Source organism: Colobus angolensis, unplaced genomic scaffold, assembly GCF_000951035.1.
Source record: "Colobus angolensis palliatus isolate OR3802 unplaced genomic scaffold, Cang.pa_1.0 Scaffold426, whole genome shotgun sequence".
NCBI classification, from domain to species: Eukaryota; Metazoa; Chordata; class Mammalia; order Primates; family Cercopithecidae; genus Colobus; species Colobus angolensis.
The window spans coordinates 321720-346797 of NW_012117666.1; the positions used below are offsets into that span (position 1 = coordinate 321720).

At 59.4% G+C, this 25078-nt stretch overlaps 1 protein-coding gene across 2 annotated transcripts in view; it reads left to right on the forward strand.

Moving 5' to 3' along the window:
• PRDM16 (PR domain containing 16) overlaps positions 1 to 24726 on the forward strand; it is a 254352-nt gene extending 229626 nt beyond the window's left edge. Inside the window, exons 8-17 of one of the 2 annotated variants that reach the window (XR_001003424.1) lie at positions 1281 to 2697; positions 4709 to 4796; positions 8029 to 8198; positions 8868 to 8945; positions 15837 to 16006; positions 16279 to 16453; positions 20791 to 21027; positions 21881 to 22055; positions 23459 to 23890; positions 23931 to 24726. Coding sequence is in view for 1 of the 2 variants with exons in the window: in XM_011956834.1 (XP_011812224.1) it covers positions 1281 to 2697; positions 4709 to 4796; positions 8029 to 8198; positions 8868 to 8945; positions 15837 to 16006; positions 16279 to 16453; positions 20791 to 21027; positions 21881 to 22055; positions 23516 to 23593 (2588 nt within the window). In the remaining variant the exon portion in view is untranslated. Of the gene's footprint in view, positions 1 to 1280; positions 2698 to 4708; positions 4797 to 8028; positions 8199 to 8867; positions 8946 to 15836; positions 16007 to 16278; positions 16454 to 20790; positions 21028 to 21880; positions 22056 to 23458; positions 23891 to 23930 lie in introns of those variants that run through there. The other variant, XM_011956834.1, reaches the window with a different exon arrangement.
• The last annotated feature ends 352 nt before the right edge of the window (positions 24727 to 25078 follow it).

Sequence of the window (25078 nt, forward strand, 5' to 3'; positions counted from 1 at the left end):
TGTGTGTGATGTGTGGGGGGGGTGTGTGGTGTGTGTGTGCATGTGTATGAATGTGGTGTGTGCTTGTGTGTGTGCGCGTGTAGATGTGTGTGTGTTCCTCCCTTTCTTCTTAGAAAAACAAGAGGCAAAAGACAAGCTGGCAATTTGGTGACACCCGTTCACAGGCCTTTAGGAAAATGGTCGGAACCCCCAGGCCGCTGGGTCCTGGAGTCTGGCCGGGCCGGCACTGCCCTCTCCTGTTGAGAGGAGATGCTGGCACTCGCCAGCCAGAGCTGGGCACAGCAGCTTCTATCCCAGTCTGAGGAGGTACCCAGTAGCAGGATTTTCACTTTTCTCAAGCAGGGAATAGTCCCTCTGCATGGGCTCCTGCCCGGGGTGACCTCCTATCCACGTCCACCTCGAGCCATCTCTGAAGGGTGGCCGAGTACCGCCAGGAGCCCCAAAGTCCGAGCTCCCCGAGTTGGGGCCTCCTGAGAACCTCAGGAACTGACTGTGTCACCCCAGAGGCTACCTTCTCTGGGGTGCAGGCAGCAGTAACTGGGGCGGAGGGGGAGGCCGGAGGACACCAGGAACACTGTGAACTTCTGGAGAGCAGAAGGCCCAGTCTGCATGGTCAGCATCCTGCCCCCACCCCTCCTAGAACAGCTGCAGAAGTGAAGACGAAAGCAGGGCAGTCCCTGAGCCAGCTTGCCCTGAATCCACTGATGGGGTGGCAGACACTATCACATGCCTTCGCTTTGCCCATGCCCCACCCTGGGGAGCAGGCTCGCCTTCCCCAGGGACTTCTGAAAATCTTGGCTCCCAAATTAGCAACACGGTGGGGTAGGAGGGTGGGAACAGCAGTGGCAAGCCCATTCTCCAGCAAAGAAGATAGAGGCACTGCAGGATCTGTACCAACTGACCCCAGGATCTGTGCTGGTCACTGGAGGCCAGCCTTGGGGTGGGAGCATGCACACTCACATATGTTTCCACATGCTCATGTGTGCACATGTATGCACACTCAGACACACACGCTTGCAGAATACACACACACCTGCCCCCACACACACGGACACACATACAGACACACATGCACCTTCCTGTATATTTGTGTGTATGCACACACATGCACGCACAGTACACACATATCCACCCGTGCCCATGCACTTGCACCCAGACTGCTTCCAGCCCCAGCCCCGCCCCTCCAGCGGCTGGGTTTCCCAGCGATTTCATGTGGCATTTTCAGCAGCGTTTCCCGGTCATTTCATGCGGGTTTGTCTTGGCTCCTGCTGATGTTTTAGGTGAGGTCTGCCACAAGTCCTACACGCAGTTCTCCAACCTGTGCCGGCACAAGCGGATGCACGCCGACTGCCGCACGCAGATCAAGTGCAAGGACTGCGGCCAGATGTTCAGCACTACCTCCTCCCTCAACAAGCACCGGCGCTTCTGCGAGGGCAAGAACCATTACACGCCGGGCGGCCTCTTCGCCCCGGGCCTGCCCTTGACCCCCAGTCCCATGATGGACAAAACAAAACCCTCCCCCAGCCTCAATCATGCCAGCCTGGGCTTCAACGAGTACTTCCCCTCCAGGCCACACCCGGGGAGCCTGCCCTTCTCCACAGCGCCTCCCGCGTTCCCCGCACTCACCCCCGGCTTCCCGGGCATCTTCCCTCCGTCCTTGTACCCCCGGCCGCCTCTGCTACCTCCCACGCCACTGCTCAAGAGCCCCCTGAACCACACCCAGGACGCCAAGCTCCCCAGCCCCCTGGGGAACCCAGCCCTGCCTCTGGTCTCCGCCATCAGCAACAGCAGCCAGGGCACAACGACAGCCGCAGGGCCCGAGGAGAAGTTCGAGAGCCGCCTGGAGGATTCCTGTGTGGAGAAGCAGAAGACCAGGAGCAGCGACATGTCCGACGGCAGTGACTTTGAGGACGTCAACACCACCACGGGGACCGACCTGGACACGACCACGGGGACGGGCTCGGACCTGGACAGCGACGTGGACAGCGACCCCGACAAGGACAAGGGCAAGGGCAAGTCGGCCGAGGGCCAGCCCGAGTTTGGGGGCAGCTTGGCGCCCCCGGGAGCCCCGAACAGCGTGGCCGAGGTGCCTGTCTTCTATTCCCAGCACTCATTCTTCCCGCCACCTGACGAGCAGCTGCTGACGGCAACGGGCGCCGCCGGGGACTCCATCAAGGCCATCGCGTCCATTGCCGAGAAGTACTTTGGCCCCGGCTTCATGGGGATGCAGGAGAAGAAGCTGGGCGCGCTCCCCTACCACTCAGCGTTCCCCTTCCAGTTCCTGCCCAACTTTCCCCACTCCCTCTACCCCTTCACGGACCGAGCCCTCGCCCACAACTTGCTGGTCAAGGCCGAGCCAAAGTCACCCCGGGACGCCCTCAAGGTGGGCGGCCCCAGTGCCGAGTGCCCCTTCGATCTCACCACCAAGCCCAAAGACGTGAAGCCCATCCTTCCCATGCCCAAAGGCCCCTCGGCACCCGCATCCAGCGAGGAGCAGCCACTGGACCTGAGCATCGGCAGCCGGGCCCGCGCCAGCCAGAACGGTGGCGGGCGGGAGCCCCGGAAGAACCACGTCTACGGGGAACGCAAGCTGGGTGTCGGCGAGGGGCTGCCCCAGGTGTGCCCGGCGCGGCTGCCCCAGCAGCCCCCGCTCCACTACGCCAAGCCCTCGCCCTTCTTCATGGACCCCATCTACAGGTATTCAGCACCCCAGCCTCACTGGTTCTCCCTGGGGTGGGGCCACGGCAGTGCTGGGCGGGCTCAGTGCATGGTGGTGTCTCTTTCAAGCTCCTCCAAGGTCGTCCCCTGGCCTTTGCTGACTTCAGGAAGAGCCCCTGTACTTGGGGGGGATCTGCACCCCTCAGGAGGATGCCTGGCTTGTCTGTTCCTGAGCTAGGTGCCTGGCCCGGGCCGTGTTTGGGAGGCCAGGATGGGTGCTCCCAGACACGTGTGGTTTTCTTGCACTGATGACCACTCAGACATCACACTGCTGGCCTCGACCCCTCCTATCCCCAGTAACCCCCACCCCCGCCCCAACCCCGCCCTTCACCACCCCTCTCTCCAGCTGTCGTCTCTGGTCCAGATCTCCCCAACCCTCACCTGCAGAAGTCAGAGGGGCCTGGGCTGAGTGCTTCCTGCCCCTCCTGGTGCGCTCCTGCCCCTGGAGCCACAGAAGCAGGGGGAGTGGGGAGGGAATGTCTTTCTGGCGGCCCAGGGGAATCAGAGAAGCAGCCAATGGTCCTTGGAGGGGAGAAGGAGGCAGGGAGGAAGCAAGCATTGGAGGGTTTTCTGGTTTTCTAGTTTTCTATACACCAGTGCCCCATGTCTCTGATGCCCCTCTTGGGGAGAGGCGAGTTTAATAGCACTCCCTAATTTCTGGGCAGGTTTGCCCCTCCCTAGAATGCAGGTGGGTTGGGAGAGTAGGGCCAGGCTTGGGGAGAGGGTCCTAACCCCACCAGCACCTCTCTCTGTGCTCTCCGCGTCACCATGTAAGGAGACAGGCAGGCAACTCTGAGCAAGTCCCGTCCGAATAAAGCAAAAGCGGCCAGTCCTAGACATGCTGGGGCTGCTGGGTCTCGGAGTGGGGCGGCAGATTTACCAAAGCGTTCTCAGTGACAGGAAAGAGTTTCCCAAATCTAACCCTCAGACCTAGGCAGACAGAGAAGAGCAGGCCGCCTTCAAGAGCCACCAGGCCAAAGGAGGGCCAGCGGATGGCTCTGCCCGCAGCCTCTGTTTACCACAGGAGATTTGTATTGTGATTCAATGAGCAGGCTTGTCACTGGCATCTGGGGAAGGTTCTGGAGCTGTAATCTCCAGCAGCCCTGGAGGGTGTTTAGACAGGCCCCTGTCCGGGTGCCACAGGAAGCCCCTGGTGACCTCCCCAGGACAGAAACCTGCTGGTTGCTCACATTCATCAGCACACACGGGTAGCACGCCCATGTGTGCCAAGAGCTGAGTCAGGGAAGGAGGGGAGGAGGCCTTGAGCCTCCAGTGTGAGCCACGCTCTGCTGTGAGCGGGTCCAGGGACCCCCGTCAGAGTGGTCCCCACTCATGCAGGGCTGACAAACCAATTAGCGGAAGGGAGGCTGGGGTGCACAGGGCCTTCAGAGAAGACTCCAGCCACGTGCACTTAGTACCCAGGACATGCAGGGGTGCTGGCAGCAGAGGCTTAGTACCCAGGACATGCAGGAGTGCTAGCAATGAGGGCTTGGTACCCATGACATGCAGGGCTGCTGGCAGTGGGGGCTTAGTACCCATGACATACAGGGGTGCTGGCAGTGGGGGCTTAGTACCCAGAACATGCAGGGGTGCTGACAGTGGGGGCTTAGTACCCATGACATACAGGGGTGCTGGCAGCAGAGGCTTAGTACCCAGAACATGCAGGGGTGCTGGCAGTGGGGGCTTAGTACCCATGACATGCAGGGGTGCTGGCAGCCAGGGGTCTTTGGAGGTGTGGGAGGTGTCTGGGAACCACCGAGGAAGAGTGTTCAGGGGCAAGTGGTAACAGGGAGGGTCCGTCTAGGGGTGCAGGTGGGCTGGGCCCCCAACATCCCCAAGGCCCACAGAGGAGTCTGGTCAAAGTTGGGGCAGCCCCAGCGAGGCTCACACCATGGCCTTGTGACTGGCCAGGCATATGGACAGGTGGGGTGGGCAGCTCTGTGGGGCGGGTGGCTCGGTGGGGTACGTAACCCTCTGTGCTGTTGTCCAGCAGGGTAGAAAAGCGGAAGGTCACGGACCCCGTGGGAGCCCTGAAGGAGAAGTACCTGCGGCCGTCCCCGCTGCTTTTCCACCCCCAGGTACGTCCTCAGCGCAGGCCAGGGCACCCTGTAACCCACACGCCAGTGGCCCCACCGCCCAGCTGCTGAGGCTCAGCGGCCAGGCTGGAGCCTGAGTTCCCATCCAGGCCACACCACGCACAGACGTCCTCAAAGGCAGAGAAGGATTCTCTCCCTGTGGCCCCCCAAGTCACTGTAGGCTGGAGAGGTTGAGGACTGAGAGCGATTCTCACGGGGCCACCCCAGGGACCTCTCTGACCCCTGGCTCTGGGCTCCAGGAGGGAGAAGGAGCTTCACTGGAGTCGTGGGCAGAGCCTGGAGGATCGAGGGCAGGGATTGTGAGTGAGGGGAGCAGCCCCAGGACACAGCTTGGGCGCTCTCTCTGGCGTGCACAGGACCTGAGTGTGTTCAAATGGACCAGAAGAGAGGAAGGGCCTGAGCATGCAGAGAGGGGCATGGAGCCAGGCCCCAGGGAGGTGGTGGGCAGGGGGTCTGGAGAGAGACCCAGAGGGCTCCCCAGTTTGGACAGGCGGGTGCAGAACCTGCCAGGCCTGGAGTCACTCCTGGCTGCCCCTGAGGCCACATCCTGGGAGCAAAGCAGTGGGTGGGCAGCATAGCCAGGGCAGAGTCTCCCCAGTCTCCTGTCCCCTACTGACTTGGTCTCATTGCTGGGAGCCTGGCCCCTTCCACAGGGCTGTGGGCTGCACCTGGAGGGCTGCACTCTGGGGGTCGTGCGGTGGCCCTGGCCCTGACAGACCGCAGACCAGGCCAAGGCATTGTTCTGTTTCTCGGCCTTCCCCGCTGTGGACGGGGCCCCCCACCCCCGGTTTGTGAAACCTGCGCCCAGGCTGAGCCCGCCGTGGACGGCGCCCCCCACCCCCGGTTTGTGAAACCTGCGCCCAGGCTGAGTTCACAGCTAAACTTAGTGCCTCCCATTGTTTCCCCGGGGCCGTGGAGTTTGGTTAATAACTTCCCCTGATTTTCTTCGGGATGGGCTGGAAAGAGCCATGAGCCAGCCAGGCGCATCCTGTGTTTGTGTTTGTGCGGGGATCGAGGCCGGGAATATCTGATTGGGCGGAACAAGCCGGGCAGGAGAGGCCCACCCAGGCCCGAGGAAGGGAGCCTGGCGGGGGGCAGCTGCCATTGTCCCTCCTGCCTGCTGTCCCCACAGGCCTGCCACCCCCGCTGCCTGTCCCTGCAGCCCGGAGCCAGGAGGTGGGGGTGGAAAGAGAGAGATCTCTAATAAATCACCAAATGGTCTAAGGTTGGGCCATCACTCGAGCAGAAGGCACCAGTTACTAATGGCCTCGACAAAGCCCAAGAGGCCATGACTGTGCAGAGACCTCAGTCGCGCTGCTCCAGGCTGCGGACGGGCTGGTGAGGTCCACTTGATGGCTCAGAGAGCAAGGCAGCTTCCATCTGCCCATCGCTGGTTCTCATCAAGATGAGAACATGCCTGCCTCCCAGAGGCGGGGGAAGCCTGACCTCCACGGCCTGGGTGGGGCTGAAAGGGGCCAGAGGGGAGGCCTCGGCCACTGTGGATGGACATGAGTTTCTACTTGTTCATTTCTTTCTGGGTATTTTTATTGTTACCAGTCAGTTGTTCCCCAAATAGCAAAACATCCCCACCACGGAGTCATGTGATCTCCGGGAGCATTTGTAGAAAGCCCTCTGCTCCCTACCAGCAGTGGTTGGATAAGTCCCTGGCAAGCAGGTCTCCGAAAAGCTGAGTGCCAGGCACTCGGACTCTGAGAGACCCAGCTGTGTGACGGGATAGTTTTGTTTGCTAGTGGGCAGCCAGGGCCAGGGTCTTGCTGTAAATGGTTAGGTCACCTCCATGGAGCTGGCTCTGAGCATTGCCCAGAGGCAGTGAGCCCCACACGAGGGCTCTGGATGAGGCAGGTCCCCACCTGCCCTTCTCCTCACCCCCACACCCATTCCGTGGAGACTGGGTGCCAAGAACCCACAGCCTGTCCAGTTCCTCCCAGTGACACTAGCACCCAGGGAACCCCAAGCTCTCCCTTCCCTCTGCATCTCTATCAGTTCCTGCCTCACCCTTGCCCTCCCTCACCATCCCCTTCTCTGGGAGCTCCCAGGGGAGGCGGGCTATGAAAATACCTGTTTAGCAAAGGTATCTGGAGGGCCCTGTGAGTCAGGCATTGGGCCCTGGGAACGCTGGCCCCACCTTCAGCGGGCTGGGTGTGTGGTGCGGAGGCCCCGGGTTTGTTCCCTGTGTTGCCTTTTGCTACCCCTCAGGGGATGATGAACACTCTTCCTTTTCAGCCCCTACGCAGCCCCCTTCAGGGCCTGGCACACAGCAGGTATCACAGCGTGGCCCGTCTCCTTCTCCATTGGGAGCTACTCCTTATCTTCAAAGAGAAAAGGAGCTGGGAGAGGCGGGGCTGACACTGAGCAGCTCCATCAACCCAGCCCCTCCCCTCTCCTGTCACTATTATCAGAGACCTCAGTGGGGCCAGGACAGTCTGGTATTCTGATCAGAGCTCTGCCGACTGGGTGAAAATGACCAATCCCATGCTTCCAGTCTCCTAATCGAGCAAGCTCTGGGCATCTCTAGGGAGCAGAGAGGCAGCTCCTATTGCCCATATCAAATTGCCCTGTGTCATGTGACATTTGGCATTATTATTTTGAATATTTCCTTTGTGGGATTAAGTCTTAAAGAGGCTGTTGAATTCCTTAGAACTTTGCCTGCAATTATGGCATGCCACCACTTGGTGGCAGTGGTTTCGCAGGCCCACAATCTATGTTTTAAACTGAGATTCAGGTTGCTATTTTAATTTTTCAAGACTAAAAAATAAAATGTTTGATGTTAAACTAAATGTAATTCTGCATTTAACCCAAACTAGCCAACCAGAAGTGCTGGCCAGGAGTCAAGTCAGCTGGGCATTTTGCCGGCCTGGGTCAGATAAGGGGTAATCATAAACATCAGCTATCCGTTTCATTCAGGTGCCGCCCAAACCAGGCAATGAGGCTGATTGCTAAAGGTTAGTTTCAGCTCCTGCAGGCAAGACCTTAAACTATAAACGAGGGACTCAGGGAAGAACAAGAGCAGGGCTGGCTACAGAAAGGTGTAAGAATCCAACCCAGGGCCCAAGAAGATACTAGGAGACCATTGCTTCCAGTGCCCACCTGAGCACCCTAAGATATGCTGTTGTATGGAACCCCCAGCAGTGCATGCCCTTGAAAACAGGTGAGAGTCAGCTGAGTCCATAACCTCCCACTCTTATGCCTACAGATGTCAGCCATAGAGACCATGACGGAGAAGCTAGAGAGCTTTGCAGCCATGAAGGCCGACTCGGGCAGCTCCCTGCAGCCCCTCCCCCACCACCCCTTCAACTTCCGGTCCCCAGCCCCAACGCTTTCTGATCCCATCCTCAGGAAGGGCAAGGAGCGATACACATGCAGGTGAGGGGCCCTGGGGTGCTGCTGGGACAGCCCTGTTGGGGCTCAAATTCCACACCTATGGCTGTGAACTTATGCTTCCAGGAAAAACTCAGAGTCCTGGCCACAGGAAAACACAGCACCGTAATCAGTTGGTTATCTGCTTGAGGTCATGCTTTGCAAATAAGTGACATGGGTGGCCTCCCCTGCCTAACGCCATGCTGTGCTCATGTGAGCTCAAGAAAATGCAACCTCAGCCCAGCCTAAACTGGGAAGGCTGGGGCTGGGGTGTGCTGGTCAGTGACTAACCTCAGCGCTTGGAGGGATGGGCAGTCCAGTGCTACAGCCTCAGCCAATTTCTGCAGTGTCAGGATGATACCCTCCCAGCCACGCTGTGCTGGTGCAGGCCCGTCCAAGTCTGTTGGAGCCTACGCTGTCCAATGCCAGACTGAGGGGCCAGGTTGCTTCAGGGGGCAGGGGCTGGTCTGTCTACTCCTGTGGCCCATGGCAGGCTGCTCTGTAACCGAGGCTGGGCTTCAGGGCTATAGAAGAGACTGAAACCGGGATGCTGGGATGGGCCCACCTGTGCATCAGGTGTGAGACCCCGAGCATTAGCATGAAACTATTTCTGGGAAATGGCCTTGTGAACCCGCCCTAATCCTCCCTCACCCTTCCCACCTCCCTCCACCCCAGGTACTGTGGGAAGATCTTCCCCAGATCAGCCAATCTCACCAGACACCTGAGGACGCACACTGGGGAGCAGCCGTACAGGTAGGTACTGCCTGGGCCGGGTGTGGGGTGGGGCCACCTGCCTCCGTGCACTGCTGACCCACTTCTAGGAGTCAGTGTGCCCTTCCCAGGGCTCTCTGCTGGAGTGAGCAGGCAGTGGGCGGGGCCAGGTGCTCAATTCTGGTCACTCTGGCCCTCCCCTCCTGGTCTCACCAGGATGTTGTGAGGATGAGGCAGGAGGTGCCCAGGAACCTTCTGGAAGGCATCTGCCTGGCTCTCTAGGATGTGAGGGAGCAGCTCTCCACCCACCCTAGGGTGTCCATTGGGGCAGGGGATCCCCATCAGAGCAGGGCTGAGCAGAGCCACGGCCCAGAGGTTCCACATGGGAGAAAACCTCAGCTTCCCCACCCCAGCCCAACTCCGTTCATCTCACGATGGCCGTAGCTGCCCCCACACCCCCACCCCTGGTGGGCTAGGGAGTGGGCTAAAGGCAGGGTGGGACTCTGTGCAAATATGGGCCCCCACCCCCCACTTGGAGTCCACCGAGGGTTTCCAAGGGGTCCCAGGGACAGCCTGGATGGGAAGCGGTGCGTCTGATTCCAGGATCCCCCTGTGCTCCTCTCACCTGAGGAGCCGGCTGCCACCTGCAGAGAAGCAGTCACACAGCTCATCAGGATGGGGAAGGCATTGAATTTGGGGCTCACAACACCCTCCCAACAGGCTTGTCATCCCGTTTCAAAGATGAGGGGCCTGAGGCTCAGAGATGTCCCATGAATCACCAGGGTCAGTGCCTGGGAGTGGGCATTTTAAGCGAGAGCCCCAGACAATGGTAACTGGGAGGCGAAGGAGGAAACGCTGGTTTTCTGCCAAGGCTGGTTTAGTGACACATGCAGGGTGTGTCTGTTCACAGAGGCCATTGGGGATAAAGAGTGTTTCACACAACTTAAGTTGACAGCATGAGATTTCTGTCCTCTGGCCACACAGAGCTAGAGGGACCACATGATAATGCAAGCGCTGGGGACTCCGTTTGTGTCTCCGTCCCTGGGGAAGGAGACCAGCTGAGGCACCTGTACCTGTTTTGGTCACTGACCCCCACTCTGAGACAGAGCAAGCATCCCCGGCTGCTCCAGGGCCGTGTCCCAACTCGCAGGGTAAATGACAGCTCATACTACTTATAGGTCATCTGTTCAATGCTCACAGCCCTCCCCAACTCACAGGCCCCCCCTTGCCCACCCTTCAAAAAATAGTGACTTACAACTTAACAAAGGCTAGCAACAGAAAGATTTATTTGGTCTGGTCCCCTCCCAGAAAATGAGCTGTGTGTTTTTTCTGTAATGAGAGCCGACTTCTGGACAGCGTTGTGTGCTAGGAGCCCCTAGAGGGTCGGGGTGGTGTTTATAGAAGAATTTAATTATCATTGATTTCTTTTGCTCTCTCCAATCTGTGAGTTTCGACTTTGGTAACAATAATTGCTTTGCAAGTTTGTGTTGCAAATCCTGACTTTATCTGGCTCAAGGCAGGTCTGTGCCGAGGGGTTTGGAGCGTGTAGCTTTCCTTTTGATACCACTAGCTTTGATAATCTGGTTTCTGGACTGGCTTTGATAATCAGGATTTTAAGTTGGAGGAGGCAAAGTGCCGGCCATGCCCAGAAGCCTGCCAAGAGGAGCCCAAGCCCCCCATGCCCACCCCAGTGTGAGCCCCTTCCCGGTGCCAGCACCCACGCGTGTGCCCGCCACATGTGCGTATGTGTGTGCCCTGGAGAGGTCGGGCTGACGCAGCCCCACGCAAGCAGGAGGAAGCGGGCTTCTCATGGGTTGCCTGGGGCGATCGGGTAATCAAACCAGATGACATTGGAAGCCTCTTCCGTTTAGGTCCTTGCCTCAAATGACCTGAAATCATTCAGAATGTGTTTCAAAGCCCTGAGGTAGGGAACATAGAGCCTTTGGTGCACCAAATACATTTCCTGGAGGTAACTTGGCCCCTAGCTTCTCCTGGCCTCGAGGTCTTTGAGTGAAGTGGGAAGGTGAGATTCAGTTAATGTCACTCTTATTTCTTAAAAATAAAGCATGTAGGCTTTGTGGGATTTGGGTTGGAGAAGCATGAACATTGAAATGGGAATGGGGAAGGGGGCTGCTCCTTGGTCTTCATCCTGACAGCCGGCCTGGAGGTCTCTCTGGGACGATGCCCAGTGGAGCCTGGAGTCACACCCTGGATGCGAGCCTGCTCGGGCTGCCTGGGACTCCTGCCGGGACCCGAGATTCCCGCCTCAGGGCTGCTGGCTCCCTGGTCTGCCGTGTGCTTCCGTCATCCCCCCAGACTCAGTCCTGCCTTCTGTGTGAAGCTGGAGCGTGCGAGGGAGGCATAGCTGTGCTTCCATCGGGGGCTGCAGGTGGCCCGTGCCTGTCCTTTCCTTTTTAGTTTTATTTTTACTGCTGGGTTTCAAAATACCTTCTTTCTTCCTCTTCCCTCACTTTTACAGTCACCAAAAGCAGTTCCCCCTGTAGTGGTTGCAGGAGACCCCGCTGGATCCCAGGAAGGATGCCACTGCCCAGGGCTGAGGGGCTCGGGGGCCCTGGCCACCTCCCCTTGACCTGCCCATGCTCTGTTGTCCCCCTGCCAATGGCTCCCCTGGAAGTGAAGCAGGCAGTGTCACAGCAAGGTCCTCTCAAGACCTTCCGCAGTGCGCTGGGGCCAGGCTACCCTGCACGTTCTCCTTCCTTTTGGAGCTCACAGGCGTGTTATTTTACACAGTGAGGCCATCAATTTCACCAGCCGCTTGTCAGCTTATTTACAACGCAGACCCCAGCTGCTCGGAGAACTCTGCTCCCTTGCAGCCCTGGGCTTGCGGCTCCCCTAAATTTCAAATGGACTTCTCTCTCTGGGCCATTTATTTAGATTAGAAGCAAGAGAGGGCCACGTTCAGGGCTCTCCGCAACCAAATGGAACGCACAGCCCCGTCCGTGGCTCTCCCCAGCCCCAGAACTTCACACAAGGGACTTGCTCTCCAGTTTCATGAACAAGCTTCTTTTCCAATCCCATTTCTTACCTCGGATCCCCAATTGCTAGGGTTTACGCAGGAGCCATTAGGTGGAGTTTCTGCAAAGGTTGCTGCATTTCCAAAGAAACCACAAACTGAATGAGCTGTGTGTGAGCACACATTCAGACAGACAAGCAGACACACTGGCAGGCAGACAGGCAGGCGGACAGGCAGATGGACAGACAGGCAGGCAGGCAGACAGGCAGATAGACAGGCAGACAGGCAAAAAGGCAGACAGACCAGTAGGTGGACAGATAGTCAGGGCAGACAGGCAAGAAGACAGACAGGCAGATAGGCAGACAGACAGACAAGTGGACAGACAGGCAGGCGGACAGACAGACAGGCAGACAGGCAGGAAGGCAGACAGACAGGCAGACAGGCAGGAAGGCAGACAGACAGACAGGCAGACAGGCAGGAAGGCAGACAGACAGACAGGTAGGCAGACAGGTAGGAAGACAGACAGACAGGCAGGAAGACAGACAGGTAGGCAGACAGACAGATGGACAGACAGGCAGGCAGACAGACAGGAAGGCAGACAGGCAGGGTGGACAGGCAGGAAGGCAGACAGACAGGCAGACGGACAGACAGATGAACAGACAGGCAGGCAGACAGACAAGAAAGCAGACAGGCAGGGTGGACAGGCAGGAAAGCAGACAGACAGGCAGATGGACAGACAGATGAACAGACAGGCAGGCAGACGGACAGGCAGGAAGGCAGGCAGACTGGCAGGCAGACAATCAGGCAGGCAGACAGACTGGGCTGCGTCCACGTGCCAGAGGGGCACATGGCCCCAACTGGGTGGGAAGCCTCTGGCTGGGCAGGGCCTGAATGCTCAGACAGGCAGGTGCTTTGCATGTGGGCTGGAGACGCAGGGTCCAGTGTGTCCTTTCTCGGCAGTCTGTCAGCCTCAAGAGCAGGGTGGTCCCAGGGCCGGGAACCACCATTCCAGTCTAAGGATGTATCAGGGTGGGGGGTGTGAGAAAATGCATTCGGGGGTGTAAAATCCCTCCTTTCCCGGAGATTGTGTGGGACACGTCGGGTAGGGGGGCACCCAAGCATCTCCGCCCCAGCTGCCGAGAGGGTGCCATCCTCGACCTTACTCTTGCGTGAGTTCACAGGCCGAGTAAAACAAGACTGCAGCGCCGCCCAGGGCGGGCTTTGTGGATGGCCGGTACAAGCCAGGGCACTGCCTGTCACTGGGCTGCGGGAGGAGAGGCTGGGACCTGGGTACCCGGAGGCAGTTCAGCTGACCTGGGGAGGAGCAGGGGCTCCCAGGGAAGCCCACAGGCCGGGCCCCTGGGTTCAGGAGCAGAGAAGGCTGAGGGTCACTTCGGGGGAGCTTAGGGACTTCCATCACAAATGGTTCTTTGCCTGTCTCCCGTGGAAGAGGCCAGAGTGAGCCTGACCTCTGGCAACAGTTGGAAGATTCGGGAACTGAGTGGACGAAGCCTTAGGGCAGCCCCGGGGGCGAAGTGGGTGGACGTGGAAATGCCGTGGCCAGGTGTGGGAGAGGAGGGCCCCTCTCCCGGGACTGCCTCCGTTCTCTAGGGGACCCATTATCAGACAGACTTCCTAGGTTCTACCAGGCAGCTTGGGGAGCTGGGGAGACTCGCAGGCTCTGAGATTCCCAGGACAGTTTCTCACGGCGACAGCCCCTCCGTGTGGGGAATGCTGAGCTCCCGGGCCCGGCGGCAGCACCCGGAAGGTGCAAGACAGAAGCTTCCTGCCTCGGGGAGGCCCCTGCGGGTGTGCTGATGGCGGTCAGACTCCTCGCCAGGCTTTTGTGATAGCAAACGCCAGTCCAGGCCCCTCCTGTACAGGGCAGCACCGCGCCGAGAAGGCTGAACCACACAGCCCCTCCCGGTCTGGTAGGCCAGGACTCCCAAGTGTCGCCAGGCACGTCCCCATCCATGTGACAAGGGCACATGACCCGTATGCTGCACTGGAGCCGGCTACCAGCACCAGTCGGGGCGGGGTGGGGCCTCTCGGAGTCCTGTCCTCTGTGGGAACGAAGGCCACTGTGCTTAGAACAGCCACACCCCCTTCCAGTGAACAAACCCTGCCCAGTCCTGGTGCCTCCACAGAGGCTCCCGCAGAGGCCCTGGCCTGGTCTCTGGCTGCTGCCAAGCCCCCCTGCCAGGATCCTGCCGCAGCGGATGGACTTTCGGCGTGCTGTGCCATGGACATCATGGAGCTTGTTTTGTTTTCAAAATATGAAAATGCATGATCATATAAACAGAATGTTCAAGTGTGTGTGCCTCTGGGATCAGATAAGCACCCCTGCGGGCGTTCTGATAGCCAAGAGCACACACAAATGTGCACACACAGGCGTGGCACACATGCACACGCCAAGCACACACGTGCAACTGAAAACCAAGCAGTCAGGGTTCCCTTCACCGTCGCCCAGCCCAGCCGGGTGCCTGTCAGTAAGCCAGCCCTGCCCGCCCTGGGTGCCCCCCGGGGAGGAGGTTGTGTCTTCACAGAGGCAGCGCACGTGCCTCTGCAGAGCTCGTGGGGTTCCTCCTTAGCTCATGCCCGGCTCCCCCTGTTCGTTTCAGGCGTGATTTTCTTGCTGCTCAATGCACATGTTGCCCAGGCCCCCTAACTCTCAGCCCCGCTCTCTAAACTGAGAGAGAACAACCCTCCCTTTTCCTGCCTGCAGGGTCACCACATGTGGCTGTGGAGGTCGCTGCCAGGGCGAGAGCCCCATGCTGAGGGGGAGCCTCCACACACAGCCCTCCTCGATCGCTCGTTATGACGACTTTCCAGCAGCAAAAGGCCTTGCTCTGATAAGCTCAGGGTGTTAGAGTCCTGCTCTGCCTGATGCCATGGAGGCCAGATGGGGGAAGGGGGTCTCAACCCACCTTTCCGGTGTGCGTGGTACAGGCTGGCCGCAGCCCTGCCCACCCTGGGGGAGTGAAGATAACCCTAGCCCGGAGCTGGCAGTGCCCAGAAGGGCCAGTGTGGTCTTTGTGTCCTTAACAGAGGAGGCAGCCACCAGGTAGCAACCTCCAGGGCAGCCCCCAAGCCCTCCATGAATGGATTGGCAAACTGAGGCTCCAAGTGAGGTGGGGCCTGCCCAGGGGCCCCCAGCCACCTCGAGGGCTGGAGGAGGAAGGTCACAGGGAGCTGGTCTGGGTGCTGGTCTGTGGAACCCTCCACCTGGGAGACTGGCCGGCCGTGTGTCCTAACATGGAGCAAGGCCGCCCTCCGGAGGCTGCAAGGAGCACGTCATCCTCCGGCAGCCCACCTGCCAGCCCCGGGGCCTGGGGGCCAGGGAGAACCAGAGAACAGAGGGCGGGAGACGCTGGAAGGTCAGGGGCACCGCCTGACCAGGGGACATGGGACACACTCCGGGGGGATCCACCACCCACAGAACAGTAGACGAATGAACCCCTGCTTTTTTGGGGGGGACAGAGTCTCTTTCTGTCACCCAGGCTGGAGTGCAGTGGTGCAATCTCTGCTCACTGCAAGCTCCACCTCCCGGGGTCACACCATTCTCCTGCCTCAGCCTCCCGAGTAGCTGGGACTACAGGCGCCGCCACCATGCCCGGCTAATATTTTGTATTTTTTAGTAGAGACGGGGTTTCACCATGTTAGCCAGGATGGTCTTGATCTCCAGACCTCGTGATCTGCCCACCTTGGCCTCCCAAAGTGCTGGGATTACAGGCGTGAGCCACTGTGCCTGGCCCTTTAACCCCTACTTCTTGAAATCGGGGCTGTTTCTAGGAACAGCTTCCCCAGGACGTCTTTGGCTCCTCAGCTGGGAGATCCAGCAGCCTCCGGGACACGGTGGGGCAAAGCTGTGCACGGGGCACGGGGCAGGGACACGAGCTCCCTTCCCCCTACCCGGCAGAGCCAGAGCCTGCGCTCAGGAGCGCGTGTGCCTCTTCCAGGTGTAAGTACTGCGACCGCTCCTTCAGCATCTCTTCAAACCTCCAGCGGCACGTCCGGAACATCCACAACAAGGAGAAGCCCTTCAAATGCCACCTGTGCAACCGCTGCTTCGGGCAGCAGACCAACCTGGACCGGCACCTCAAGAAGCACGAGCATGAGAACGCACCAGGTGGGGCACCCACACGGGCAGGCCCCACAGAGGGGGAGGGGAAGAGGAGGGGAGGGGGCACCGGGCAGGGAAGAGGGCCACAGACGATACCTCAGGAAGCCAACAGGCACCCCTCAAACCGTAGTCATTCAAGAGAACCCAGAGCTCTCCAGTGTCCCTAAGAAACCTGCCTCCCTAAGAGCACCCAAGTGTGCACTGTTCACGCCTGGTTTGCCCCATGGAGGGAGGGATTCAGCGAGAGGCCACCGCCTGACGCTCTCTTCCCTCCGCAGTGAGCCAGCACCCCGGGGTCCTCACGAACCACCTGGGGACTAGCGCCTCCTCCCCCACCTCAGAGTCGGACAACCACGCACTTTTAGACGAGAAAGAAGATTCTTATTTCTCAGAAATCAGAAACTTTATTGCCAATAGTGAGATGAACCAAGCATCGACGCGAACAGAGAAACGGTAAGAAAACTCTCTCGGGCTGGGCAAGGTCTGGACCCGGCCAACAGCCCTGCATGGCCACCCTCAGAGGACCCCAGCACCAGCCCCTGGCACATCCAGAAAGGCACAGTGGGGACCTCACCACAGAGGGTGAGGCCCCCGGGCTCTGGGAACCTGGGGAAGCTGTGCTGTCCGCCTCAGTTCTTCTACCTGGAGAGTCATGAGAGTAAGCAGCCCTGGGCTTACTGACCTCACTGTTAACAGATATGTGCGCAAAACACTAGCCAGATGACCAAGCCGGCCATAAGTTCAGCTGTGCCTCTGAAACTCGAGGACATTTTGATTTAATCTGAGGCACTAAAGGTTTCCAAACCAAAATGCTTCACCTTGAAATACACACATGCACACACATACACATGTGTACACATGTAATACACATGCACACACACACATGCACATACGTATATGCCCCGTGTACACGTACACATTCACATGCACATATGCACACAGAGATGCACATGTGTATACATGTGTATACATATGCAGGTGCATGCAGGTGCCCAAATACAGGCATGCACGTACACACACGCACACACATGTGTACGTAACATGTGCATGCATAAACATATCTGCATAGCTCTACACACATGCATGTGCACATTGTTCCTGGGCTCCAGGAACAATGGCCTGAAGGGAACTCAGCTATGGACAGTGTGTGCACGTACACATGCGTGACGGACAGTCGTGTGCATACACATAGAGACACATGTACATGCATGTGCGCATGTGCATATAAACACACAGAGCAGCAGAACGATGGGGGAACTCAGATCCAGGAATATTGGCGCATGCTCTGTGCAACCTGGGATATCAGGGCTCCATGTGCCCCACTTACTCTGGGGGAGCCTTCAGACACCCTAGCAGAGCTGCTTCCCGTGTAAAAGCTAAAGCCAGGCCAGCTGGCAGAGAACCGAAGATGTTCCAAACTCTAAGAGGCCTGAGGGGTGATCCCGATTCTACAGAAGGGAAAACAAGGCCCACAGAAGTGAGGTGCCTCCCTCAGGCCCAGAACCTGGAGCCAGAGCCCGAGCTCTTATCTCACTGGCCATGGGTGGTCTAAGGCTGTGTACCTGCAGGGCCCAGCTCACTCCCTACCACCTCCAGCAGGTGAGGAAGAATCCCCCTGAAACCCGGGCTCCCTAAGAGCCCAGCCGCTCCTCCAGGGCAGGGCTGTGTCTTCCTGTCATTGCTTCTAGGAGAGTGGGGGTACCTGGAAAGAGGCGTCCAAGCAATAAACACAGGAGGCAATTGGACACTGGCTCTGGCAAAGCCACATTCCAAATCTGTGCCCTCCTAGGAAGGTGAGCTCGCCTGTAGGGCCCTCAGCATCTTCTTCCATCAGAGCCCAGGGCAGGCTCAGAGGAGGGGTCAGGGGGAGAAGCTGGCCATGGGCCATGGTCCCAAAAGCCTCACCTCCACCCTGCTGCAACCCCACCTGCTCTGCAGCCCCAAGGTTGTCCCTGCATTCCCCGCTGGGCTCCAGGAACAATGGCCTGAAGGGAACTCAGCTCTGGCCATGCTGAGACAGCCGCACGGGAGCTATTCGTGTTCCCTGCAGCTGCGTGTCAGACCCGTAAGCGCCACGGGCCAGGCCTTACCTATGCCCCACAGCCCTGTCCCCAGGCACGATCCCCTAAACTACAGCTCCCAGAGTAAGACCAGGCGAGGAACAAGCGAGGATTCTTCGATGACATCCTTGCCAGGGTGAGCCCAGGAGTGTGTGCAGAGGCTGAACCACCTGGAGAACAGCAAGGCCCCCATTCCCCAAGCTAGGGTGGCAGCCCAGCCATACTGCAGAAGACCCACCAGGACAGAGGGCTGTCTCCAGGAGAAAGAGGTGTGGCTGGGCCTTCCCATCGCCTTTGCCAAGGCCCACCATGCCCTGCTCCTCACAGCCCTAGGGATGGGAACAAGGGAGGCTCTCAACACCTCAGAACATACGGGCACAGCTGGTCACAGACCCAGGCCTTCGGAAGGCCCATCCTGCAGAGGCAAGGTCCCCAGGTCCAACTGGCCTTGTCCTGAGAGCCGCCACGTCACTGTCGAAAATGAGAATAGGGCAAGATGGACATAGGCAGCCAGTCCGTGGGGTGGCAGGGCGTTCCCTGGGCCTCCTGCGGAACCAGCTCCTGCCCTCTGCCGTCAGAAAGGATCCATGCCTGTCGGGTATCCTGGTCCTGCAGCCCAGCGAACCCCTGAGTTGAATTATGTCCCTCAACATTCCCAGGTGGAAGTCCCAGCCCCCAGTATTTCAGAATGGGACTCGCTTCAGAGATAAGTCTTTAAGGAGGGATTAAGCAGAGGCCACACTGGAGTAGAGTGGGCCCCAATCCAGCGGCACTGACAGCCTTGACAAAAGGGAGAACGTGGAGAAAAACACGCGGAGGAGAAGGCCAAGGGAAAATGGAGACGGAGGTCGGGGTGATGCGCCTCCCAGCCAAGAGCCACCTAAGAGGGCCAAGAGTCGCCAAGGATGGCCAAGGAGGGCCAAGGGTCACCTAGGAGAGCCAGAGAAGGCCAAGGGTTGCCAAGGATGGCCAAGGAGGGCCAGCAGCAGCAGGAGCTGGAGAGAGGCCAGGGACAGATTCTCCCCCAGAGTCTCGGAAGGAACCCGGCCTGCCCTTGCCTGGCTCTTGGACTTCTGGCCTCAGAGCTATAAAGGCATCCACAGCTGCTGCTTCAGGCCCCCATACTGTGGGGTTTGGTTTGGGCAGCTCTGGGAAACTGACTGTCCTCCCTGCTGGAGCCGAACCAGCCGCCAGGCCCTGTTCTGTGTGCGAGCTGGACACTCTGCTCCCCAACACTGGAAAGCAAATACTCTGTGCACCGGGGGTGTGCAGCAGACATAAAGAGGGCAAAGCCCCTGCCCCCAGCTGGCGGGGATTCCATGCAAACCCACGTGGGGCCACCAGGTGAGATCTCACGGCACATGCCCATGTGATGAGCCTGGGCTCTCACCCTGCGCCATCTCGTCTCGTCCTCAGAGTGGACAGGGAGGGGCATGTCCTCAGGTCATCAAGAGGGCACAGGCCCCAAAGACAACCCCACCCAAGGGCACCTCACCAACAACCAGGGTGAGAACCAGGACCCAGATCCCAGCAGCTCCATGGCTGAGGAGATGGGTGTGTGTACAAGACGCTCCCAGCACCCAACATGGTGACCAGGACCCAGGAACTGTCCTCAAGTCCTGAAGCCTGCTGAGTTCTGTCCATCCTGGAAGGCAGAAAGACAAGAGACAGCGACGTGGCATCTGTGGAGAGCCAGGAGATTACGGCCTCCCCAAGCCCAGTTCCTGTGCACACAGGCGAGTCTGAGACATGGAGGTCAGTCACTGGGAGACGCTGTCACTTTCTTGCTTGGATGCCAAGAGCAGGACTCCCGCATCTCCCCCGCACTGTGGGTACCTCCCAGGGCGGCGGGGGCAGTGCCCCCAGGCAGAGTGAGGACAAGGAAGAGTGGCCCTGGGGCTCTGGGCGTGGGCAGTCCAGGAACTGCATGCCCTGCCCTTTGCTTGGGCCCGTCTACCAGCATGTCCAGCACCTGCCCAGGGGCCCTCGGCTCCCCTGGGGCCCAGCCCATCCAAGACACAGCTCTTGGCCATGAACATGAAGATGAGCCAAACTCCAGTGGCTCTTCCTGAAAGAAATGAGAACGCTCAGCCACGCCCATGCACACTTTGTTCTTTTTTTTAATACTGAGGAACCGGAGTGGAGGGGTCCTGCCAGGCTGCAGTGACCCTGGGGGAAGTCAGGAGAGCCCTGGGCTGCAGGAGAGTCCCCTCAGGCTCTGAAGCAAGCTTGTCCTGGTGCTTTCAGACTGCTGACAACAGGCTTTGGGCCCTCACTCTCCAGATCCCAGAGAGCCCTCCGGGGCTCCCGGCTCTCAGGCCAGTGCTCACGTCCTCAAGTTGTCAGCCTGAAATCCTTCCCCCCAAAGTCTGCCCTGAGGGTGCCTCTCGTGCAGTGCCCAGTCCCCGCACCAGTGCAGGACCAGCTTCCCCACAGGACGCCTGGCCCTGGTGTCCTCACGGCCACAACAGCCCCCTGCTGCTGGGCCTTGCCCCGCCCCCACCACCCTGAGCACTTGTCCTCCTCTCCTGGGATCGCCCCAAGGCCTCCGTGCCTCTCACTCTGCAGAGTCAGTGGCTGGGCCCAGGGACCGGTGGGAGCTCCCTCAGGAAGGGGACTGAGGGTCGTTGGGGGAGGCAGTGGGGGCAGAGCTGAGTCACCAGCCTTTGGGGGTCCATGGCAAGGAGAGAGACGCCTGAACTTGGCCCATCTCCTCCTGTGTCATTTCAGGCCGGAGATGCAGGACATGGATGGCAGCTCCCAGTGTCCAGGCCTAGCCAGCGAGAAGCAGGAGGACGCGGAGGAGGAGGATGACGATGACCTGGAGGAGGACGATGAGGACAGCCTGGCCGGGAAGTCGCAGGACGACACGGTGTCCCCCGCACCCGAACCCCAGGCCACCTATGAGGACGAGGAGGATGAGGAACCACCCGCCTCCCTGGCCGTGGGCTTCGACCACACCCGAAGGTGGGGGCAGCCATGTGCTCCTGGACGGGGCAAGGGGGGAACGTGGGCATCCATCAGGAGGGGGACCTCCCTCTTCAACCACTTGTGAGCCTATTCCAGGCTCAGCCCCTACTCCAGCACAGCCACCTCGGGGCTCCTGCACACAGGCCAGGGCAAGGCTGAGCCAGGGGCAGCAGGGTCAGGGGCTCTCAGCCCCCCACCCACCCCCATGGACCGTGGAGGCTGGAAGCAGAGTGTGGAGGGGAAAGCATTTTCCTGCACTGAGCAGACAAGGAGGCCCCCGGCCCTGCAGCAGAGCTGCCTGTCAGCCTGGGACAGCACGTGCAGCCCCTAGAGGGCCGTGGGCACAGGGGCCAAGCACCCACTATTCTGTGCCGGCCAGAGCCACTTCCCCATGTCCTCAGTGTTCGCCGCCGGTATCGGGCTTGGGCGACACTGCCAGCATTCCCAGATCCCCCTGGGGAGGCCCTTCGGAGGTAGCGTTTCCTCCCCAGCCTGGATGCTGCCCCTGAGTCCCGGGAGAGGGAGCCCTGGGCCTCTCGGAGCTGCCTGGGGTGTTAGAGCATTGAAGCCTCCTTCTCCACCCTCCACTCGAAAGATCTGAGCCCCCTGCCTGCTGCCTGATGCGTGTGCACGCACTCACCCCCTCCCTGACCTCTGTCCGTCACTCTCCTGCATCCGTGTGGCTTCCCGTCCAGGCGTCTGTGTGTCCGTGTGTCTGTCTCCCTGTGCATGTGGCTGGCAGGATGCAGTGGTGTGCATGCAGGCCCAGAGCAGGCCTTGCGGCATCAGAGAGGCGGCCAAGGCCAGGCTGCTAACAGCAGGCCCTCCCTCTCCCCGGTCATTGGTGCAGGTGTGCTGAGGACCATGAAGGCGGTCTGTTAGCTTTGGAGCCGATGCCGACTTTTGGGAAGGGGCTGGACCTCCGCAGAGCAGCTGAGGAAGCATTTGAAGTTAAAGATGTGCTTAATTCCACCTTAGATTCTGAGACTTTAAAACATACACTGTGCAGGCAGGCTAAGAACCAGGTAGGTACCCACCAGAGCCCCGCCCCCACCCCCCCTGGCCTCCTCAGCCAGGGGACAGCCAGCACTCACCTCCCGCCGTGGCCCTCCCAGGCCTGGGGAAGCTCTGATCACTACTAACGCCCCCGTGCTGCATCCTCCAGATAGGCCCCAGCGACCACCGCCCTCCCGCAAGCTGGGGTGCAGTGGGGAGGGGCTGAGAGCCGATGACCCTGGCGGGACCCTCATGAGGGAGCTCACTCGTGGACACGGGCAGCTCACCTTCCTGTGGTCCTCAGTGGGAAAGGTCTGTGAGCAGATTTCTGGCCCGCCCAGCCGCCTTCGTCTCCCTCCCTCTCTGAGCTGGGCCCCAGTGGCCTGCAGTCCCGGCTTTTCCCACAGCCAGGCGGTCCAGCCAGGCGGTCTCTGCTTCCCGGCTGGAGCTATGAGGTCAGCAAGGGCGCCAGGGTTGGCCCCAGGTGCTTCTCGGCTTCTCTCCTTAGGGCAGGTGGCCCCAGGGCCCTGCCCACGCATCTCTCCAGTCTGGAGGGACTCGGGGTCTCAGCTCTCTACAGCCCTCCCAGAGGAAACAGGTCTGCCCCAGGTCTCAGCAAAAGCCGTCTGCGTGTCTGTCTTTGTCTTTTTACTAATTCTGTCTGGAGTGTTAACTCGGGTGGGACAGTGTTGGGCTTCCCCACCTTCCTTAACCCGCACACGACGCCGCTCCCCGAGTCCCATCCCCACCTGCCCTGTGCTGGGGGCAGAAGGATGTCCCTTGAGCTAATGCCTGGAAACATACTTGCACTTCCTAAGAATCCCATCGGCCCAGAAATGCTGCACGTCCCTGTCCCAGAGGCAGCTCTTTGGTGTCCCCACGATCACCAAAACAGGCAGCCCTCGGCAGGGGTGGCTCTTGTTGACCCCCAGTTCCCAGGGCCCTCCTAGACCAGACACGTGTCTGTAGCTGATCGCCAAGTGGAGAAAACCTGGGGGGAAGGGGTGGGAAGGAGAGGAGGCTTTGAGGGGGAGGACCCCAAAGCAGCCCAGGGAGCTGGTGTACACAGGAGGCCCCGCCCTGGCACCCCCGTGTCCTGGCATCACTCGGAGCAGAGGGTGGCCCTCCTCCCTCCCACTGTCACGGCTGCTCACGTCTTCCTCTTCAGGCTGTGGAGAGAATCTGGGTCTCTTAGTCCCTTTTGCTCCCTCTTCCCGCCGTGGATCAGGACGAGGTTGAGCCAGGCCAGGGCCGCGGGAGGCTGGGAACAGACGAGGCTCGGCCCTGCCGTCCCAGGACGGTCTGTCCTGCCCGCACGCTCACCTGCCTGTGTGAAACAGCCCGCCCCGCCCATGCGCTGCCTGTCTGGGACGGCCCGCCCTGCCCACGTGCTCACCTGCCTGTCCTGTGTGTGTCATCCCCTCCCCGCCAGGCATATGCAATGATGCTGTCCCTTTCCGAAGACGCTCCTCTCCACGCCCCCTCCCAGGGCTCTTTGGACGCTTGGTTGGACATCACTGGAGCCGCGTCGGAGTCCGGAGCATTTCACCCCATCAACCATCTCTGACGGGCTGGGCGGCCGGGGCCGGCGGCCAGAGTGAGGGCACCAGCCGCAGAGGACGAAGGCGGACGGGGCCCCGGAGAACCCCGTCCCTGCGTGCGGCCACTCCTCAGCATCCTCCCCACCCACATGTTTCATTCCGACTTTTCCAGTGGACGTTCAGACCCCGGAAGTCCCTAAAGCAGCCGTAGAATCTCACCATCTCCAAGGATTGGTCTTGAGAACACTGTTCAGTGATGGCCCCGCAGGCGGCTGTCCAAAGACAGCCAACGGAGCTGCCTCGCAGAATCAGTCAGTGGGCAGGTGGATGCTCCGCTGAGACACAGAATCAACCCGTGGACAGGGGGACGCTCCGCTGAGACAGAAGCTGGTGGCCACTGCTGGGTGCCTGCGTGGGGTCGCAGAAGGAAATGGATAGACGGGTGTGCTCAAAAGAGAGAGATCACTCAAATGATTTTTATAATGAAATGATAAGAATAACCCTTTTGGTAATCGTATTGACTACAGAGTCTATTTAAGCATGTGGTTTTAAAAATAGACAGTATTTTTTAAAAATCAAAAAATGACTTGCAAATTGTTTTTTTAAAAGTAATTTTGCATTGCTTTGAAATTTGAGCTCATTTGCAAACCCGAGTCTGCCTGGGAACCTGCACTGTGCCTGGGTGTGTTCTTTATACTGTAGATAATGGAGAAATTTTCTATCTCTGTCCCTATTTGTATACGCCAAGGTGACGCTGGGTGCCCGAGGCAGAACAAGAGGCATGGGACCACACCCGCGAGCCGTGCAGACTGCTGAGGAAGTCTTAGACAGGGTGCCCTGGGCTGCAGGCCTGCCCGAGGCTGGGCTGGGGAGCATGCCTGCCATCATGTGACATGGAATTGGTGCCAGGGCCGCCACGTGGCCTTCAGAGGAATCCACAGGCCCCCACCTAAGACCCCTCAATTGTATGGGCAAGTCGAGGGCCCATGGCTCGGGTCCACCGTGCAGAGATGTGGCCGGGCACCCATCTTCCTTCCCTCCTCTGTCCCTGCCTTGGCCACCCCACGCCGGAACCCACCGCCATCTTCTGAAGGCAGGGCCTTGGCCATGTCCTGGGTCTCCCAACTCCCACCTGACCCCAGCCTCTCCGGTGTCCTCCACGTGGCTGCCCTGGGGAGCGATCCCAGCGGATGGCTCCGGGCCACCAAGCCGTACCTGTGCCTGAGACTCCGGATGGACAACACAGTCACCACGCCACTCTTCCTGTGTGTTCTTGGTGAGACACAGCTTGAGAACGGAAGGGCGTCGGGGGAACCTGCCGCAAGGAGCAGAGACAGCACCACCCCCGGGGCCCGGCCGCCTCTGTCTCCTGGGATGCAACTTCCTCCCCACTTAGATGGGCTTTAAATTATTCCCATAGGGGCCAATTTCAAATAATAATTTTTTCCCTGATGGAATTTACCTTAATCTGTATATAACTTGTAATTTTTTCTAATTCATTTCTTTTCTTA